Source organism: Saccopteryx bilineata, chromosome 4 (genome assembly GCF_036850765.1).
Source record: "Saccopteryx bilineata isolate mSacBil1 chromosome 4, mSacBil1_pri_phased_curated, whole genome shotgun sequence".
NCBI lineage: Eukaryota > Metazoa > Chordata > Mammalia > Chiroptera > Emballonuridae > Saccopteryx > Saccopteryx bilineata.
The window spans coordinates 167,359,341-167,377,782 of record NC_089493.1 but is presented as its reverse complement, the minus strand read 5'-3'; the positions used below and the strand labels follow the sequence as shown (position 1 = coordinate 167,377,782).

The following is an 18,442-nucleotide window of genomic DNA, read 5'->3' as shown; positions in this document are numbered from 1 at the left end:
GTGAACTTTTGCTCAAACCAGATGAGACTGTGCCCAAGCTGGCAACCTCGGGGTCTCGAACCTGGGTCCACCGCATCCCAGTCCGATGCTCTATCCACTGCGCCACCACCTGGTCAGGTCAGTCTTCTGTCTTGAGAGCTTTCTCTGCACCACGCATCGTGCCAAGCCCTTACATGTGGCAGCTCATTGAATCCTTGCCATGAACTCAAGAGTCACAGCCACACTCTACAGCAGGGGTCGGGAACCTATGGCTTGCAAGCTAGATGTGGCTCTTTTGATGGCTGCATCTGTCTCACAGACAAATCTGTAATAAAAAATATATAACGTTAAAAACATAAAACGTTCTCATGTATTACAATCCATTCATTTCCTACCGCTCATGTTCATGGTTGCGGGTGGCTGGAGCCAATCACAGCTGTCCTCCAGGACAACACCAAATTTTTATTGGATAATGTGTAACGTACACGGGTCGTTGTATGGCTCTCACGGAATTACATTTTAAAATATGTGGCGTTCATGGCTCTCTCAGCCAGAAAGGTTCCCAACCCCTGTTCTACAGAGAAGGAAACAGGCCCAGAGAGGTTAAGAGACTGTGCAGTGTCTCCAAGCCAGTGAGTGTTCTCCACCTCCCCAGAGCCACGCAGTAGGAAGTAGCCCCTGGCTCCAGCTCAGGGGCTTCAGTAAGATGGTTGGGAAACTTCCAGAAGTGGGATGTGGGGTGAAAGGAGAAAGTGTGGAAAAGAAACAGCTGAGGGGAGGCAGTGGAAGTGGGGCCTAGCCTAGGGAGGTCCCTTAATTGTCCCTGTTCTAGTGTCCCCAGGTCTCCAGGCAAACAGACCCTGATTGAAGTTGCTTGTGTCCCTACAGGGAACTTCTGGTCTTGAGGACTCAGCTGCAAACATCCTTCTGGGGGAAGCTAGCCCTTAATTCCCACTACTTCAAATGCTTTATAAATCTCTGGACTCAACCTCGAGGTAGGGTATAAGCCTGGGAGAAGCCTGGGACAGCAGATTAAAGAGGGAACGGGGAAGTAGCAAGCCACCTCAAAGGCCACCCAAGCAAACTGCCCACTCACCTCATTCCTGGGCCTTGCCTCTGCAAGGAGGGGGATGGGAGGGACAGCACAGCTTAAAATGCCCAGAAGGAGTGTTGGAGGGCAGAGGGCAGCAAAGGAGTTATCGTTCAGGGAGTTTGCCATACACAGCAGTGGGGGAGAAGAATTGGAGGAAGGGAGGGAAAGGGAGAGGAAGGTGTGGGAGAGGGAAAAGTATAAAACCTCCTAGACACAGGAGCTGGAGGCTGGGGGATTCCCCGGACTGGACCGGGCTCAGATGCAGAGAACAATGGGCCTCTAGGCTGGGAAGGGGGTAGGAGGCCACATGGTCAGGCCAGGGAGGTCCTGGTGCTTCAGGAGCCAAGGCCATGGACACTCTCATGGGTCCCTGTGGGCAGCGACCGCCTCAGGGCCAGTGCAAGAGCCAGAGTCAGCCACGGGTGGGAGGAGCTGGGCAGGTCATGACACCCACCACTACCAATAACGTCACCGCCTGTGACTTGGGCCAGGCCCAGGCCCTTCACGCACTATTTCATCTCATTCTCCTAACTTCCTGCTGGAGGGCTACTATTCTTGTCCCCATTCAGACTCTAAAAAGGAGATGGTGGAAGGAAACCCAGAGAGACTCAGTGATTTGTCCCACATGACCCTGCTGGTAAGCTGCAGAGTCAGGATTTGAACCCGGGCAGTTTGGCTCTCAGGATCACGCCCTTAATCACAGCTGCTTCCCATGCGACAAAAATGGGTGATCAGGACAGAGTCAAGATTAAAGGTAGATGAGTGTAGGAAAAAGATTGGGATAGAAGAGGAATAACGGGGAAACAGTGGAGACAGAGAAGAGGAAGGGAAGAGACAGGGAGCATGACTTTGTCAGGAGGGCCTTAGGCCCTGGGTGGCAGGCAGGGGCCCAGGCTCTCTGCTCACTTGGTAACAGGGGCTCCCTCTCCCTCAGCGGCCGCCTTGCTGCCTGGACAGCACCTTCCCCTCCGGTCTGTCCCGGGAGCCCCGGCCGTATACTCCTCAGCAGCAGGCCACTGAACTTCACAGGAAGCACGCTCTCTCTCTCTCTAATTGGCATTGAAACTCACAGCCCTCCCTTTTCCTGTAGGTGGGGTTTCCATAGGAAAAAGCTGCTTCTCTGTTTCAATCATTTGGAAGTCAGATCCCCACATCCTGCTTTACTGGGTCAAGTCCCTTTTGGACCAGCTCTTGCCCTCACTGGCTGGAGTGGACCAACGGGTACCCTGGTGCTTGGACTTCTTGGATGTCTTCAGATAAAGATGGCTTTGCCTGGGAATCCTGCTAGTTCCATCATCATCTAATTATGGGACAAGGCTGTGCCAGCAGGTCAGGGGGCAGGAGAACGGGGCTAACCAAGCTGCCCCAGAAACACTGGAGGACTTCCCAACCTTTGAAGAACTCGAGCGGCTTCTGAATCTAGCCCGTTCTGGTGGTAAGCATGATGCAACTTCTGCGACTTTTGCTGGGGCTTTTAGGGCCAGGTAGCTACTTGTTCCTTTCAGGGGACTGTCAGGAGGTGGCCACTCTCACTGTGAAATACCAAGTGTCGGAAGAAGTACCGTCTGGCACGGTGATAGGAAAGCTGTCCCAGGAACTGGGCTGGGAGGAGACACGCGGGCAAGAAGGGGCTGCCTTCCAGGTCTTGCAGCTGCCTCAGGTGCTCCCCATCCAGGTGGACTCTGAGGACGGTTTGCTCAGCACCGGGAGGCGGCTGGACCGAGAGCAGCTCTGCCGGCAGCGGGATCCCTGCCTGGTTTCCTTTGATGTGCTTGCCACAGGGGATCTGGCTCTGATCCACGTGGAGATCCAGGTGCTAGACATCAATGATCACCAACCACAGTTTCCCAAAGGTGAGCAGGAACTGGAAATCTCTGAGAGTGCCTCTCTGCATACCCGGATCCCCCTGGACAGAGCTCTGGACCCGGACACTGGCCCCAACACCCTGCACTCCTACTCCCTATCTCCCAGTGAGCACTTTGCCCTGGATGTCATCGTGGGGCCGGATGAGACCAAACACGCAGAACTCGTGGTGGTAAAGGAGCTGGACCGGGAAATCCACTCATTTTTTGACCTGGTATTAACTGCCTATGACAGTGGGAACCCCCCCAAGTCAGGTACCACCTTGATAAAAGTCAATGTCCTGGACTCCAATGACAACAGCCCTGTGTTTGCTGAGAGCTCACTGGCACTTGAAATCCAAGAAGATGCTGCCCCTGGTACTCTCCTCATAAACTTGACTGCCACAGACCCTGACCAAGGTCCCAATGGGGAGGTGGAATTCTTCCTCAGTAAGCACGTGTCTCCAGAAGTGCTGGACACCTTCAGTATTGATGCCAAAACAGGCCAGGTAATTCTGCGTCAACCCCTAGACTATGAGAAGAATCCTGCCTATGAGGTGGATGTCCAGGCAAGGGACCTGGGTCCCAATTCCATCCCAGCCCATTGCAAAGTTCTCATCAAGGTTCTGGATGTCAATGACAATGCCCCAAGCATCCACATCACATGGGCCTCCCAGCCATCACTGGTGTCAGAAGGTCTCCCCAAGGACAGCTTCATTGCTCTCGTCATGGCGAATGACTTAGACTCAGGAAACAATGGTCTGGTACACTGTTGGCTGAGCCAAGAGCTGGGCCACTTCAGGCTTAAAAAGACCAATGGCAACACATACATGCTGCTAACAAATGCCATGCTGGACAGAGAACAGTGGCCCAAATATACCCTCACTCTGTTGGCCCAAGACCAAGGACCCCAGCCCTTATCAGCTGAGAAACAGCTCAGCATTCAGATCAGTGATGTCAATGACAACGCACCTGTATTTGAGAAGAGCAGTTATGAGGTCTCCACTAGGGAAAACAACCTACCCTCTCTTCACCTCATCACCATCAAAGCTCATGATGCAGACGTGGGCATTAATGGGCAAATCTCATACCACATCCAGGACTCCCCAGTTTCCTACTTGGTAGCCATTGATTCAGACACAGGAGAGGTCACTGCTCAGAGGCCACTAGACTATGAGCAGATGGCCAGCTTTGAGTTCCATGTGATTGCAGAGGACAGGGGACAACCTCAGCTCTCATCTATCATCCCTGTGCGAGTCAGCCTCCTGGATGCCAACGATAATGCCCCAGAGGTGATTTATCCCCTACTCACTGATGGAAAAGCCAGCCTCTCAGTGCTTGTAAATGCCTCCACAGGCCTCCTTCTGGTACCCATTGAGACTCCCAGTGGCTTGGGTCTAGTGGGCACTGACATAGCACCACTGGCCACCCACAACTCCCAGCCATTCCTTTTGGCGACCATTGTAGCAAGAGATGCCGACTCAGGGGCAAACGGAGAGGTCCTCTACAGCATCCAGAGAGGGAATGAAGACCGTTTCTTTGTCCTCAGCCCCCACATGGGGCAGCTGTTCATCAACATCACCAATGCCAGTAGCCTCATTGGGAGAGAGTGGGTGCTGGAGATAGTGGTAGAAGACCGTGGCAGCCCCTCCTTGCAGACCCAAGCCCTTTTGAAGGTCTTGTTCGTCACCAGTGTAGACCACTTGAGGGACTCGGCCCATGATCCTGGGGCCCTGAGCACATCAGTGCTGACAGTGATTTGCCTGGTTGTCCTACTGGCCATCTTCGGGTTGATCTTGGCTCTGAGCATGTCCATCTGCCGGACAGAGAGAAAGGACAACAGAGCCTATAATTGTCGGGAGGCTGAATCCACCTACCGCCACCAGCCCAGGAGGCCCCAGAAACAAATTCAGAAGGCAGACATCCACCTCGTGCCTGTGCTCAGGGGCCAGGCGGAGGAGCCTGGTGAAGTTGGGCAGCCCACCAAGGATGTGGGTAAGGAAGCGATGATGGAAGCAGGCTGGGACCCCTGCCTACAGGCCCCCTTTCACCTCACACCAACCCTGTACAGGACCCTGCGTAACCAAGGCAACCAGGGAGCACTGGCTGAGAGCCGAGAGGTGCTGCAGGACACAGTCAACTTCCTTTTTAACCATCCCAGGCAGAGGAATGCTTCTCGGGAGAGCCTGAACCTGCCTGAGCCCCAGCCTGCACTGGGCCAGCCGTACTCAAGGCCCCTGAAGGTGGCAGGCAGCCCCACAGGGAGGTTACCAGGGGGTCAGGGCAGTGAGGAGGTCCCGTTGAGCTCACCAGCCTCTTCTGCAACCCTGAGACGGCAGCGGAATCTCAATGGCAAAGTGGCCCCGGAGAAAGAGTCAGGCCCCCGTCAGATCCTGCGGAGCCTGGTCCGACTGTCGGTGGCTGCCTTCGCGGAGCGGAACCCCATAGAGGAGCTCACTGTGGATTCTCCTCCTGTTCAGGTACCTTGGCAGGGGCAGCTGTTGCTCTGGTCCGCCCTAGACCAACAGCATCAGACACCACCATTACCCTCCCAATCCTCATATTCATTCCTTAGACTCATCAGGCATTTTACGATTCACTGAGTGCAGTGGTTCAGGACATAGCTCTAGGATCAACAGAATTTAGCTGTGTGATCTTGGGCAAATTACTTATGTCTCTGAGCCTTAGTTTTCCTACCTGTAAAATAGGAATGATTGTAAGAGCATCTGCCTCACAGAATTGTCCTCAGGATTTGCTCAGTTAATTCCTATAAAGCACTTGCTCCGGGAGCCTGGCACAAGTAGACACACAGCAAAGATAGGGATTAAAAATATAAGCTCTGGAGCCAGGCTGCCTGGGTTCAAATCCTGGCTCCACCTCTTTCTAGCTGTGAACCACAGGGAAGTTACTCAGCTTCTCAGTTGAAAATGTCCATGTTAATAGCACCCATCTCCTAAATTTGCTTGAAGATAAAATGAGAGCACTTAATGTCTCTAGAATGGTGTCTGCCCCCAGGCTGCGTATCACTTGCCTGAGACCCCAGAGTTTGCAGGCTGGGACTTGGGGATGGGGCAGTGAAAACAACCTTGATACTTGGGAGTTAGAGAGATCTGGGCTCAAATTTCAGCAGAGCCACTTAGGAGCTGGGCAACGTTGGGCAAGTCCTTTAATATCTGAGCCTCATTTTCCTCATGTATAAAGTGGGGATTATGATGCCAAATTTACCCTAGGTCTACCTCCCAGGGTTTTGAGGAGGATGATAAATAGCAAAGTGTCTAGAGATCCCGGATTTATTAGAAACAAATGGGAAACATGTTCAGAGATGGTGTCTGATATTACATTCATATCTGCTCCTCTGCACTCCAGATAATCTTCCCTGTGCCAGGCTGCACACTTCTGTTTGGGGCCATCAGCTGAGGCTTCCTGTGGAGCAAGGACACAGCTTCCTTCCCCCACCACCTCCCCCAGAAGCCACCTGGAGAGGGCCCAGCTGCTTTCTTAGGAGTATTGCCCTGGGCTCTATGCAGCCCTAGAGGTTTCCCAGAGCCATCCATCCATCCATCCATCCATCCATCCATCCATCCAATGCTTACTGAATGAGCTCTTTGTGCCAAAAACTGGTTGAAAGTAAACAGAGACAGCAGAGAGCAGGCACCGTGGATGACCCCACTGGGGTGAGGGAAAGAAGAGGTCCCGTTTAGGATCAGCTTGAGGGTAAGAGGAGGCTTGCCTAATGCTGTCTTGCCAAAGGCACAGCATCACAGTGGAGTGAGATCCAATTTCAAATTTCAGCCCTACCACTAACTGCTGTTTGTGAGCCTCAGGCTTCACACCTACAAAATGGGTATAATGGTATCTCTTCCCTTGGGCTACTGTAAGAGTTAAATGAGTTTATACACAACTTGACAGTTATTAAGTACTTATCATAACATCTATTAATAAATGATTTATATACTTCTACTGTGGTTATAATCCTATAACCACAACCACTATATGACCTGGATCTCATTATTATTTCCTTTATTACTGCTGAGGAAACTGAGGCTCAGAATGCTTAAGTAATTCCTCAAGGCCTCACAGGTGGGCACAGGGGCAGGGGCAGATTTGGGATGTGAACTTGAGTCCAGCTGACTCCAGAGTCTGGTCTTTAACTGTGAATGACAGTGAATGACAGTGATCAGTTCAGGGGATGACGCTCAAGGAGTGTTTCTGAAATGTAGGCTGTCACTTGGGGAAAAAGGGTGGCAGGTGCCTTGGGAGGTGAGATCTGCCCTGAGAGAGACCATGGCACCCTGATCCTCCCAAGTCACACTGCAACCTCAGTCCTGGCCACCTTCCCTTCCAACTCTCCTATGAGATTGGTACTTTCTGTCTTGAACTGCCCAGAGAGGCAGAGTGGACCTCCTCAGGGAGTGGGCATGGGCTCAAGAGGCAGACATAGTGTTTCTAGGAGGATCAACCCAAAGTCCTTGCATTTGTGGAGCATTTTTAACTTAAACCATCTAATTAATCCTGACAGCCCGTGAAGAAGGCTGGGTAGGTATTTCTAGCTCCACCTTAGAGATGAGGAAAAGTATGAGAAGGTTTAAAAACCTGCTTGTCATTACACAAGCTAGAAGTGACCTTGAACTAGACTTGGTCTGTTGCCTTCTCCCTCATGAGACCCTGCAGGGTCTGACCCTGGCATCCTGCCCAACATCTGCCCCATTCTCCAGCCATCTCCTCCGGCCTATCTGCCCGGAATGCCCTCCACCCCTGGAGCAGACCTTCACCCTCTCTCCACTTGCCAAACTCCTACAGAGCCTTGGGTCTCTGCAGAGGTGCCCAGCATGTAGTATGAACTGAATAAACATTTATAGAGATAAGTGGATAAACTTCCCCCATTTCACCCTGCCACTTCCTCTTTGTTCCTAGTTGGGTGTGGGGTCCTCCTCTGTTCCCACAGAACCCCATCCTTTCTCAACCTACTGCAACCCCCTGTAGTAACCATTGTGCCCTGTTTGCCTGACCGTCTTTCCTGACAGCCTGTGATATCCCTTAGGGCAGACATTGGGCCTTGTCCTCCTCATTCTTATTCCCATAGTGAGCACAGGGCCTGGCACAAACAAATACTTCCTAAATATCTGTTGAATGAATGAAAGTATGAATCAATGAATAGTTAAATGACACCATTTTTGCCTTCTCTACAACAATGTCTTACATCTGGCCCACAAAAATTGGCTGAGTGCTAAATATAGATAGATAGATAGATAGATAGATAGATATAGGCGAAGTATTTGAAAATGGCTGAAGAGGGGGAATAACACTTTAAGATGATCCTGATTAAAGTAATAATGAATTTATGGTCAGGAAATGCAGTTTTACCTCCAACCCCACAGATTCCAACAGGAGCAGGCCACTGGGTGGGATTAGAGGGGACGAGTCCAAGGGGCTTCATTCCCTCCCTCAGACCTCCAGGTCCTGCGGTGACAAAGGCAAAGCAGGGAACCTGCCTGCACAGGTCCCTGCCTGTCACCGATCCCCACTGACCATCCCCCACCTGATCACACAAACATCTGAAGCTGGAGGAAAGACTATAAAAAGAAAGCGCCGGCATTGAGGGAAACATCCGGCGGGGAAGTGTGCTGGGTCGGAATTGTGTGGAGTCAACAGATTTTTCCTGTCTTGTAGCAAATCTCCCAGCTGCTGTCCTTGCTGCATCAGGGCCAATTCCAGCCCAAACCAAACCACCGGGGAAATAAGTATTCGGCCAAGCCCTGCAGCGGCAGGTAAGCTCACGTAGCCCCCACGGGCTCACCCCTCACCCCTGCAGCCTCTGTGACAGTGAGGGTGAGCACATCACGGATGCGGATGCAGATGCGCTCCCCTGGCAGAGCGCTACGGACAGACAGACGGCAACCATCCCCCTGTCCCAGGCCCTACCTCAGGCTGCTTGGTCCTGGAGCAACTGTATTTATAGTATTTACGGGACAGAGTCACTGAGGAAATGACTTCATCCCCGAGGCTCTGATTATCTGTCTCTGTTGCAAAGGTGCTGGGCTATGGACTTTAAATCTGTAACTTTCAGCTTTCTTTCTCTTGACTTTTTAAACAAAATACAAAGACCCCTGGCTAAGGATATGGGTGTGGGGGCATGTTCTTTTGGGCTGCCTTAGAATTAAAAAGACCTCCAGGGGACATCGAATCTAACTCCTCGTAACAGATGGAGAAACTGAGGCTCTAATTAGTTGGATTTAATCCAGTTATATAAACTTGAGCAAGTCAGATATATCCTCCAAGGCCTTAGTTTCTCATCTTTAGAACGAAGGTCACCACACTTCCTTGTACTGATGGGGTAAAAGATTTAATGATCAAATATATTCTAAGCCCATGGCCTAGTGCCTGGCTGATAGTAGGTGTGCTAGCAATGTTGTCCTTTCCTCTTAAAGTGACTTTGTTCAAGGTCATGTAGCCAGTGAGTAGCAAAGTTGGGACCAGCTCTCAGGGCACCTGACCCCTGCCTAGTTCATGCTCTTGTCATGACAAGTTGTAGCTGCTGTTTCTTCCTCTTCTTCTTTTTGCAAAGATAGTGAGAGGTAGTGTAGAGCAGCGGTGAGTACTCCAAAGTCATAGCAGCCGAAATTTGAATCCTCATTTTATCACTTAATCCATGGGAACCTTGGGCAAGCTGCATGATCTTCACAAGGCTTGCTTTTCTCATTTGTAAAATGAGAATGATTAACAAGAGAGCCCCTTATAGATGTGAAAGATGCACATACCCTGCAAAGTATTAGGCATGATTCATTGCTCAGTAACATGAGTTGTTGTCATTGTTACTTACAAAGTTGCTACCTCTCTGCTGATCCCTTCATAGCAGCAGAAATGGCCATAGAAAAAAAAGCAGAATAGACCCCCAGGCCTTAAAGCCCTTCACGGAGCCTTTCTACCTGCTGGGATGATGAGGGCCTGTCCCTCTTACCAGGAAGTCCCAGGTGATAAGAAGGGTCTAAGGGAAGAGGAGCCAGGGAGGAGAAGGCAGTAGCAGGAAGGGGTGGGTGGGGGGTAGATTCTGAACAGCTTTTGGATGCTTCACCTCAGCTGCCTCCTCTATCAACCTGTTTTTCTGGCCTGGAATTTGACCTCAAGTAGGGAGGAGGGAATACTCAGTCACTCAATCCACAAAGTATTAAGTGATTACTATGCACCAGACCCTGTTCTGAGCACTGGTGAGAGAGCATGGAATGATACAGACAAAAATCCCTGCCCTCACTGGAGCTCATGCTTCGATGGAAGGATGGATGGACGGATGGACGGATGGATGGTGGATGACCACACTGGCTCAACTGAAGTTACTAAACTCCCAGTCTGTTGCCAGGCAATGTGAAGGAATGGGAAGGCAATAGTGAGTAATCACATCAATGCATTCATAGTCACTCCTGTTTGCTGAGTGCTTGCAATGTGCCAGGCACTGTGCTAAGCTCTTCGCGTACAATGTCTCATTCTATCCTCACAATGCCCACGAGGTGGGTGTTATAGACTCAGAGTAGGCAGGAGGGCTGGGATCAAGTAACTTGGGTCCGTTGGACTCTGAAGGCTGGACTATGTGTATCCAGGGCCCTATGTGGACAAATGAATGCTGGTATGAATAAAAGTATGTTCAGGAGCTGGAATGAATGAACCTATGTGTGAATTTTCTCATTTGTGGGTTGGGCTGGTTTCCTCTGCAGGAGTACAATCCCAGACACAGACAGCCCAGGTGTCAGGGCTGGTGGCCAGGCAGACCCGGACCAGGAAGAAGAACCTTTGGACCTTGCGGAGGACCTCTCTGTGAAGCAGCTGTTAGAAGAAGAGCTGTCGAACTTGCTGGACCCCCACAAAGGTAGGAACTCCCCAGGGTCACCCCAACCCTCCTTCTGACCCCACACACAGTCCGCTCACATGCCCAGGCTTCTGAGTTCTGCTCCATTCCACCACAGGGAAACATAGCCATTCTGGTTTGGGGAGAAAAAGCAGTACCATTTTATTCCTCCTGGAGCTTCAGGTTTTCGTTCGTTTAAAAACCAGATTCTGCTTTGATCATTCACTTTACAAGTCATCGTAACAATAGTGAACAATTATTGAGCTCTTGGTGTGTACCAGGTCTAGGAAACATCTTATACACATTATCTCACTTAAATTTCCAACAATCTTTGGGGCAGATACTCTGAGCTCTAATTTAGAGATAAGCAAACTGAGGCTCAGAGAGGTAATTTAGCCTGCCCAGAGTCACGTAGCTCATTAGCAATTGAAGGGGAGTCAACAAGAGACCTCCCCTTACCTCCTAAACCACTCTCCTTCGAATACCTTTGGTGTGTTTAAATATTCTTTTACCCTGAGAACGGAATCAACTCTTTAATGCACTAACATTTCTAACTGAAACAAAAAGATTTTTTTTAGAGCAACTTGAATTTTGACAATAGATACAAAACATGAACTCGAATTCAAGAACCTACTACTGCCCTCTCCGCAGTGGAACTCGGTCAGCCTCCTTAGGCGACACCCATAGATCCAGCCATCCCTAAGCTGCGGTTTTGTTTCTGCAGTTAACAGTCTGTTTCTAAACTGGACACATCCTGTGTGCTTCATCTGGTTGCAAACGTGTCAAAGGCCCGGCAGGCACTTCCTTTTCCTTGGTTAAAAAAAAAACAAAACAGCTAACGTTTATGGAGTGCTTTCTATGAGCTAGTCCCCATTCTAAGTCCTTCATGAGAAACTCTTATGAGGTAGGGACTATTCATTATCCCTGTCCCATAAAGGGAAAGTCTGAGGAGCAGGGGCATTAAATAATTTCCTAAGGCTGTGCAGCCAAGGTTAGTAACAGCAGCAGTATGGGCAAGAATTTTTAAAACATGCAATAATGACTATTTAGACTAGTTAGGGGCACTACCTCTTTTCCATGATTGTCAAATTAAAAAAAAATTACAACAGCCAACACAATTTTTGTCTGGTGTGAATGAATCAAAATGATAGCTTTTTTTTTTGTCAAATCAGCAAAAAATGTTTTGTTGTGCCACAGAATTTCAGTAATTAGTTGAAAAAGGTTGAAAATTGCTGCTCTAAATTAAAATGAAGTAAAATTAAATCTGATTAAAATTAAGTACATATAAAATGAAAACTTCAGTTCCTCAGTCATTCCAGCCACATTTCGAGTGCTCAATAGCCACGTGTGGTTAATGGCTAGTGCTTTGAACAGCACATATATGGAAAGTTTTCTAGGACTATATTGTCTGGAATGGAGTACTGTGGGGTCCGATATAGCAGCTACTAGCAGCGTGTGAAAATGGCTAGCCTGAATTGATACGTGATATAAACAGAAAATGTACTCCAGGTTTTGAACACTTAGTATAAAAAATAATTTATAGCCTGACCAGGCAGTGGCGCAGTGGATAGAGCATAGGACTGGAATGTGGAAGACCCAGGTTCGAGACTCCGAGGTCACCAGCTTGAGTGCGGGCTCATCTGGCTTGAGCAAAAAGCTCACTAGCTTGGATCCAAGGTTGCTGACTTGAGCAAGGGGTTACTTGGTCTGCTGAAGGCCCACGGTCAAGGCACATATGAGAAAGCAATCAATGAATAACTAAGATGTCGCAACAAAAAACTGATGATTGATGCTTCTCATCTCTCTCCATTCCTGTCTGTCCCTATCTATCCCTCTCTCTGACTCTCGCTCTGTCTCTGTAAAAAAATAAAAGTGCCCAAAATATGTTTTTTAAAAAAGATAATTTATAGTCTTATTAATAATTTAAAATATATTGATTCTGATAAAATGATGACATTAAGAATCAAAAATATTCATTTCATTTTTACTTTTCTTAATGTGGCTCCTTGAAAATTTAAAATGACCGCCACAGCTCATATTCTGTCTCTATTGGGCAGCTCTGGGCTCATTCCCCAGTGGTCCTGCTTTGCCCAGAGGGCAAAAACCTTGGTGGGGAGGAGGAATGAAGAGAGCAGCAGGGATAAAAACGCCTAAGCTGCTCTTTGGGCTGGATTTTGATGTAGCTGCTGGTGAGTGTGCCCGATGTTGGGGTCTTGGCTGCATCGGATAAAAGCCCCACCTGAGGACGTGATGATGACAATATTTTATTGGTTGCCCGAGTCCCTGAATGCTCACAGCAACCCAGCGGGATCAGTACTGCTATTTCACTACTTTGTGAGAGAAAAGGAGGCTCAGAGATGTTAAGCAATTTTCCCAAGGTAACACTGCTCATAAGCCGCAAAGCAGGGAAATTAGCGGCCCAGTGCCCGCCAGCCACAGGGTGAATTCACCGCTTTTCAGCCATTCTCATACATACCCCAGTGATTTCCTCATTCCAAGCCTCATTCTTTCTGAAGCTCTCTGACCCTTGTACAAGGAAAGGCCTAATTCTGTAACACCAAAGGAGTTCCAACCTTATTACTCTAGAGTCTCAGGGAACTGAGGTTTACATTTCCCAAATGTCCAGGGTTAACATTTATATTCATTCAATCATTCAGTAAGCGCTCACTGAGTCCCTGGCGTGTCCTGGACCAGTTGGGAACTGGCCTCACAAGCTGTACAGTCCTGTGCTCACAAGGCAAGACCGAGACTCACTTCTACCATTATAAACAACAATTAGCTATATTTTGAAATAACTTTTCCAGATTACACAAGCCAATATTTAATGTAGAAAAACGTAGCTAAAAAAAATAAATCACTTCTGCCCACAGTAATTTTGGTTAACACTGACTTATCTCCTTCTAGGCTTTTATTCTATGTACAGATTTTAAAGCAGCTCACCTTAAGCAAGCATTAAATCCATTTTAGAGTAGATGTGCTTTTTTTTTTTTTAAGACACAGTTTCTTAACCACAAGACATTTTTTCCTCTGCTTGGCCTCTACCACCAGGCCTGGGACTAGTTTTTGGGATGAAAGTAGGATGGTGGCAGTGGGGAGCTAGGACACAGTTTTTCACTGCCCCTGTCCCTTTCCTTGAACAGCCCTTTGAGAGCCAGCCACTTCCCAGCCTGCCTCTAGGACAGGGTTTCCTGAGCTTGGGAGTAAAGGTTGAGGGCACAGGGCCCCGTGGTGACCGTGCAGACCTTAGCAGGCCTGGGAAGCCCAGAGGCCACAGGTAGACACCCGGAGCATCCAGGGGGAGGAAGGGCCAGCTCAGAGTAGGTAGGGTGGTACAGACACAAGGGGCTTCAGAGTCATCAGCCCTGAGGTCAAACCTAGACTTGATTCCCTAGCACATACGTAATTTAACTTCTGGTAACTTCATAGTTTCCTCATCCGTAAAATAGGATAATACTCTTTCTTGACTTCAAAGTTTGTGTGGTTAAGTGAGATAACTATGTAAGTTGTCTGGCACAGAAGTACTCACTAAGTGGTCACTATTATGCATTATGAACAGAAGGCAGCACCAGCCAGAAACTCCAGTCTCGGCTAAGAAAAGGGGTTTTCCTCCATCCAGTGGTGCGCTGGGCTGTAAGGGACCAGGGAAGACACCTAGGCCTGGAACACCGCCAACTCAGACGCCCTCTAGAAACAGGCCAATTGCTAATTCCTGGCCTTCCTCCTGTGTCCTCCTCTCAGCTCACAGGCAGCTTCAGTCAGCAGCCTTCCTGCCCAGCGAGCTTCCCTGTCAGGGCCTCTTCCTTCCTGTCCCCCTCTGGCTACCCCATCTGTCCCCTGCCATTTCCCTTCCCCCCTTTGTTCAGTGTCCTTGCCCTGCCCATGCCCCACCCTTGCCTGCCCTGCCCTTCCATGAGCCCAGACCTCACTATGTCCCCTCCCCCCCCTGCAGGCCTGGCCCTGGACCGGCTGAGTGCCCCAGACCCGGCCTGGATGGCCCGGCTGTCTTTGCCCCTTGCCACTAATTACCGTGACAACGTGTTCTCCCTGGACACTGCAGCCTTGGAGGAGCCAAGGACCTTCCAGACATTCGGCAAGGGGTCAGGGCCAGAGCTGAGCCTGACTGGCACGCGGCTGGCCAGCACCTTCCTCTCGGAGATGAGCTCGCTATTGGAGATGCTGCTGGAGCAGCGCGCCAGCGTGCCCATGGAGGCCGCCTCCGAGGTGCTGCGGCGGCTCTCCGTCTGTGGGAGGACCCTCAGTCTAGACCTGGCCACCAGCGGGACCTCGGGCACGGACGTCCAGGGGTGCGCAGGTGGAAAGAAGGGAGCCAGGAGCAGGACCAGCAGCAGCAGCAGCAGCAGCAGCAGCAGCAGCAGGGGCCTGTGGATCCAGGAACCAGGGGCCTCAGGAGATGTTATAGAGCCCAGACCCTGAGGATCATCAGACATAAGCTGGTGTCTAAAACTATTGAACTCACTGAGCAGAGATAGCTCAAGAACTTGAGAGTGACAGATGTTACCCCACAGAGGGGACAGGGCCCAAGGACTAACAGTTGGCTGACCAAGCAGCCCCTTGTTAGGAGCTAGCTCTGCCTCTGAATTTTTTAGAGGCTGGAGATGGTTTGTGGCTAAGTGTTTGCTGGTAAAACACACATATAGCACAGAGGGCAGGTCTTACAACGGAACAGATGCCAAGGAGTGTCAGAAGCAGGAAAGGACGGCCTTGCTGCATACTAGACAGTGGGGGGCTGGATCCCAGGGTGCCAGGTAAAGCTCTCTAACGTACTAATAAAGGAAAAGCAGTGGCTTGTCCTCCTGTTCACACCGCTCAGGAGGGATGAGTAAGAGTGATGGTTGTCACCCACACCCTGGCAGGACGGTCATGCTGGGCCTGGACAGGAGTGAAGCACGCTGGTGCACATTGTTAGGTATGCAACGATGGACATGTGCACTCTTGACCCCACTCGTCTATTGCGACATTATCAAATAATCTGCTTCTCAGCTGGAAAATTAGTGCTAAGAAAAGCGTGACTATTTATAGAGCATTTACATGAGCCAGGCACAAGGCTTACAATAGGATTTAATTAATAATTTCTTGACAACCCTGAGAGGGAAGTGTTATTATTCCCACTTCACAGCCAAGGATACGAGTCTTGAAGAGGTTGAGTGTCTTGTCCAAGATCAAGCAGAGTAGAGGCAGAGCCAGAACTTGGAGCCAGGTTTGTCCAACACCCAAACCCATGCCCTTGACTGACACTAGACTGCCAGCCCAGGAAGGAACAGAAAAGCCCCCCAGGTGAGCTTTTGCCAGTAGTGGACTTGTTTAAGCCCCCACAGCTGCTCAGGCCGGCACATCTTTACACTTCCAAGCCCAGAGTAAAAGGGACTTGGATGTGACCTGACATAGGCCTGGGACTGCAGAATCCTGTCCTTTCCCAGTGAGCAGCCCATCAGGCAGAGAAGTCATCTTTCCAGAAACCACCATTCGTAGGTAAATCTTCCTCTGTCACAGCAGGTTTGGGCCTGTGAATTCAGGCGCGAGAGGAGAGTATGTGAACCGGGTCCATGAAATCAACACTGACAGCAGCAAATCTTCCAGGGCAGGACAGAGTGAAGGAACAGCAATTATTTTCCCAAAGCTCAGCCTTAAAAATTTCCTGGAAATTTCCAAGCTGTCATTCAGCTACCTTCTCAATAGTATGAGGCTCTCCTGGACACAGAAGGCAAAAAAACACTCCTTTTGTCCTCCTCTGGAGCTCAGTACTCATGTTTACTGTCTACTTAAGTGGGTCCTTCATACTCCTAACTATGGCTAATGAAAACTTAGAATGCAGTGTGGCATCCTTATTCCGTTGTTCTATTTTACAGATGAGAGAAATGAGCTCCAAGAAGCTAAGTGTTTCAGGAGCAGGGTCTCTGGGTCTCTGATCACCTCACTCAAGGTCAGAGTGATCTCTTTACAAGATCTGTGATTTTCAAGCTGTTGGATTCCCATCAATGAGAAGCCAGGGAGATGAAGCAGATCGGGTCTCTAGCCTGACCAGTAATGTGCTGGGCACAAAGCAACATATGATGAATTCTCACTGAATGAATGAATGAATACTTCAGAGCTTCTTTTTACCTATACAGTGTGGACTCTATTAGGTAAGACTCTATTAGGAAAATAAAAATGGTTCCATATATGAAAGCAAGCCTGAAAACCATAGCACTAGGCAGTGCCGACCTCCCATTTACTAGCGGGTTTGCAGTGCAGTGCAGTGCAATGTTGGGAGGGTGGAGAGAGGAGATGGGGGAGCGCTGACCTGAGGAAACAAACCATGGCTGGCAACTGGATCACTGCCTCTTCTAGTTCAAAAGTCCTAAATCTGTAGTCCTTGTACCCCCGCCCCCCACTCCTGAATACTAGGCAAAACTTTGTGTATAGGCATTTTTCTAAGCAGAAGATACAAAGTTCTTATCAGATTCTCAAAGGACCAAGTGACCTATAAAAGGTTGTGCAGCACCGCTTGAAGTCACAATCTAAACCTCCACAGACATGGGTAATTTTAGTTATAAGGAGTCTGAGCATTTTATAGCAAGGAAATGGCAGGAGAGAAAAGGCTGACTGGCCCAGAGCCACATGGCAGGTTTGTGGCAGGGCTAGGATCTGGATCTGGGATTTAGTATGATGTTTGTTCTAATATATCAAGCTTCTTGACCTGGGGCCCTTGGTTGGGCTTCAGGATCTACCAACCCACTGAATTGCTCCTAAAATTGGGAGGATGTGCCTTTTGCTATGGGAAGGAGTCAGTGCTTTCACCAGACTCTCTGAGGGTCAGTGACCTAGATAAGGTTAAGGACCACTGCAATCCTCCGGTTGGTCCTCAGTTCTGCCTTCTCCACAAAACCTGGAGGAAGAACTCATGGGCAGAGCTACTCTGAGGCATCCAATCTATGCTCAGGGTGGGGATGTAGGTCCTATGGGTCACAATGTCCCCAGCACCATGCAGTCCCCTCCTAGCATGCTAATTCCAGCCCCTTCCCAATAACAGGCTGAGAGTGAGACAGTGTATGTGGTGATAGAACTGAGTGAACAGGGAGGTCACAGAAACTTCTTGACATTAGCCAAGATGTCAAAGCTGAGACTTTGGACATGCTCAGAACAGTTTCCACCAAGACGGGCCCGTCCCCTGGGAGACTGAGGGAGCAGGCGAGCCAGCGAGCACTCAGTTAAATGTCGTCTTAATTTGGAAAGCGCAGAGGGACATTTTTTTTTTTAAATCAACAGTCAGCCGTTCTCCAGCACCAGGAGTGCAATGCAGTGCTCACTCGGAGCCTGGGGGAAGCTTAGAGAGTGACAGGCAGCCGCCTTGTCTGTCACCCAACCTCGGTTTGGCAGCTCACTGACCCTACCTCTCCTCTGGCTGAAACAAAGTGAGATGGCAACCACCACCCCTGGGACCCTGAGAAAACCAAATCCCAAAAAGGAGATGACAGGAGGGGGGAGGCTCAGCTGGGCACACAGAAAATAGGCCAGCATTTTCAGCCCCTTCTAAGTATTGCATACAATGTAACAGGTAGGATGAAGACGGAGGCATAATCAGAAACACTCATTCAACAAACATTTTGTATTTGCTGAGCAATTACTTGTCAAAAGTAGCCCTGGGAATAGCAGTGGGGCGGGTATATAGACTCAATCCTTCAACAGATATTT

At 49.5% G+C, this 18,442-nt stretch overlaps 1 protein-coding gene across 1 annotated transcript in view; it reads left to right on the top strand.

Moving 5' to 3' along the window:
• The first annotated feature begins 2,228 nt into the window (after nucleotides 1-2,228).
• The window catches only part of PCDH12 (protocadherin 12), a 28,767-nt gene continuing 12,553 nt past the window's right edge, over nucleotides 2,229-18,442 (top strand). Inside the window, exons 1-4 of the mRNA XM_066272804.1 lie at nucleotides 2,229-5,393; nucleotides 8,584-8,681; nucleotides 10,620-10,771; nucleotides 14,700-16,893. Of these exons, the coding sequence (XP_066128901.1) occupies nucleotides 2,514-5,393; nucleotides 8,584-8,681; nucleotides 10,620-10,771; nucleotides 14,700-15,184 (3,615 nt within the window). The 5' untranslated portion in view covers nucleotides 2,229-2,513 and the 3' untranslated portion in view covers nucleotides 15,185-16,893. The remainder of the gene's footprint in view (nucleotides 5,394-8,583; nucleotides 8,682-10,619; nucleotides 10,772-14,699; nucleotides 16,894-18,442) is intronic.